Genomic DNA, 2,727 nt, shown 5'->3' with positions numbered 1-2,727 from the left:
GGCTGTATGAGGCTTAGAGCAACCTGGTCTAGTGGAAGGTGTCCCTGCCCATGGCAGGGAGGTTGGAACTAAATGATCTTTAAAGTCCCTTCTAACCTAAACCATTCTGTGAAGCTATGATAAAAGCTCTGTGCAAATCCCCTGCCAGTGTCCTGCTCATCTTATAATAAAAATGGAGTTACCTTTTCTTGTGGTACCCTGTTGGAAGAGTGACCCAGACTGGGTTGGGCTGCCCCAGTAAGACTGTGCTTTCCCACTGTTACAGGCCCTTCATGTTCTTCACGTTAGGCTGACAAGCCAAAGTGTCAAAGGCTAACTCTTAGAATAATGTAGGAGTCAAGGTGTCTTTCTGTGTTAAGTTGTTTAGACAACGTTCTGTTTATAGTCTGTTTTTCATAATGTTCTGTTTTGCACTATATTCTATTTTGATGATATTTTGTTAGGATAAGCTGTTTTGACTTTATTCTGTTTTTCACTATGTTAAGCTGTTTTGATGATACCCTGTTTTCCAGTGTGTTTCTCTGCACGCATTGCTGAGAAACATTTGATAACCAGGGATCGGCCCCCTTGCTTATCAAAAGCAGGAGGAAGGTACATGCTCATTAGTAGCTCAGCAGTGTCCTTGTAAGCTGAGATTTTTTTTGTAGATTAGTAGATGTTTAAAGAATTTTGTCCTTTTTGTGAACTTTGCTCATTAAAAGTTCATTATAATAGTAAAAATGACACCCATAGATCAAGAAGACCCTTGCCCTGAGCAAACATAATAGGGGAAGCAATATGTCAGCAATATTATAATAGTATAAGCAATCATTGTAAGGGGGGTGGACTGGAAAATTACTAATCCTGAAACTTTTGTGTATCAATATAGCACAAAGAACTCTGTTTGGTGTCTGTGCTAGGAAGAGATAACCCCATGCACCCGGTGCCACAATAAACCAATGTTGCCTTTCTAAGCTATCATTTGGTTTAGAGAATTTTCTTCATTACGTTTTGGTAACACCACCATGACTTCCTTTTGTGATTCCTAATCTCTCATTTTCTCTCTGAAATGCAGTTTGTCTCCTGTGCTGGGTTCAGTCAGGAAAGAGTTACCTCTTTACTGTGGCTGCTGTGAAGCTGCGTTCCTGGATTTACACTGAGAGCAGCACTGATAAAGTCTGAGCTGGCGCTGAGGAATGTCTGTACCAAATTCAAGGTCTTTCTCCACTTCTGATCCTGCAGCTGCATTCCCAGCTCTCACTGTCTCGCTACAGGCAGTGTAGGGGACACACAGTTCAGGCACCTGACCCAGACTGACCAAGGGAGTATTTCATCCCATGGTACATCAGGTTGGGGGCACAGGTGAGGAGGGTGTCCGGGAGCCATCACTTTCTGACTCTCTCTAGTTCACTCCCGCACACTTGCTAACCCTCTCCCTGACTCCAGCATTAGCTGCTTTGCTAACTCCTGTGCTGGCTCCTTCGGGAGGGAGTTGGTGGGTTTGTTTAGTTTTCCTGGTCATGCTATTTCTGGTAGGGTTTGCTTGGAATCTGCTGCAACAGCTCTCAGGCTGTGATCGCTCTCGGGCTGCTATTACCCGAGGGCTCCAGCCCAAGGGCTGCGGCTCTTGGGCTGCAATCACTCTCGAGCTGCAACTCTTGGTCTCTCTGGCTCTGCCTCTTACTACTCAGCATGTGGTTGTGCATTGGTCAGTGGGTGGTGAGCAACTGTATCATAATTGTATCATATGTTTTATTTCCTATTATTCTAATTACTTAGTAGTAGTTGTATATATTAATTTATATTCAATTAGTAAATAGTTCTTATTTCAATTTTATGAGCTTCCTTGTCTTTTCCCTCCAATTTTCCCCCTCCACTGGAGGAGAGGAGGGGGATTAGTGAGAGTGGCTTTGGGGTATTTTGCTCGCCGGAGTTAAACCACGACAACTCTGGATCCAGATCAACCCCAAAACAAAGGCGAGTTCCAAGGCATTTCACCAGATGGGGCACTTGCTGGTTTCCCCTTTGCCAACAACATCCTCCATCTTGTTGTCAATTTTGTTGCCTGAGCTCTAGAAGAGACTGTGAGGTACTAATCCATAGGGTCACAAAAGGGGCAACTACAGCTCACATAACTTCAGTACTTTTGTAGAATGTGGAGAGAACTAGACAGTGAATCCAGGAGGCCTAGTTCCCAGATTCCTATTGACCAAGTACAGTTAAGCTGTTGTCCTCTGGGTTGACACAAGGTTAGGATCTACAGCTTTCTGGTATCATGCATGTATTTTTTGGCTTTTATAATTTAAAAGACAGTTTAACAAGGAGTGTTACAGACCCCTCTGTCTTACAAGAGGAATACACCATTTTGCAAGAGGGACTTTGGAGCTGGAACTCCTGTGTTCTGTTTGGAGGCAAATGTCTGGTTGGTGTCCAAGTCTAGAGTTTCTCAGCAGATGAGGGAGTTTGAGACAGGGAGATTTTGGTGGTGGAAAAATGGAGGACATGCCCTGTTGTTATTGTCCTCTCCCTTGGCAGGTTCATGTTGCCTTTCTCTCTTTACAGGTATTGAATTGCTCTTGAGCTCAGATGTCAAACTGGCATTGGGAAGTGCTGTTCCCCAGCAGACTCCTACCTGGTTTCTTGGTGGAGGAAGGGGAAGCAGGGCTCAAGACGTTTCTCCACAGACTGTCCTATGGAGTTGAGGGGTCTGTTGCCTCGTTACAGTTACTGTAATCCTTTCTCTCAATA

At 44.3% G+C, this 2,727-nt stretch overlaps 1 protein-coding gene across 1 annotated transcript in view; it reads left to right on the top strand.

Moving 5' to 3' along the window:
- LOC104509568 (dolichyl-diphosphooligosaccharide--protein glycosyltransferase subunit DAD1-like) overlaps nucleotides 1-2,048 on the top strand; it is a 3,056-nt gene extending 1,008 nt beyond the window's left edge. Inside the window, 1 exon segment of the mRNA XM_010151547.1 lies at nucleotides 1,939-2,048. Within this exon segment, the coding sequence (XP_010149849.1) occupies nucleotides 1,939-2,048 (110 nt within the window).
- Nucleotides 2,049-2,727: the final 679 nt, after the last annotated feature.

The sequence above is a fragment of the Eurypyga helias genome, unplaced genomic scaffold (genome assembly GCF_000690775.1).
Source record: "Eurypyga helias isolate BGI_N326 unplaced genomic scaffold, ASM69077v1 scaffold4640, whole genome shotgun sequence".
Lineage (NCBI taxonomy): Eukaryota > Metazoa > Chordata > Aves > Eurypygiformes > Eurypygidae > Eurypyga > Eurypyga helias.
This window is presented reverse-complemented; position numbering and strand designations above follow the sequence as displayed.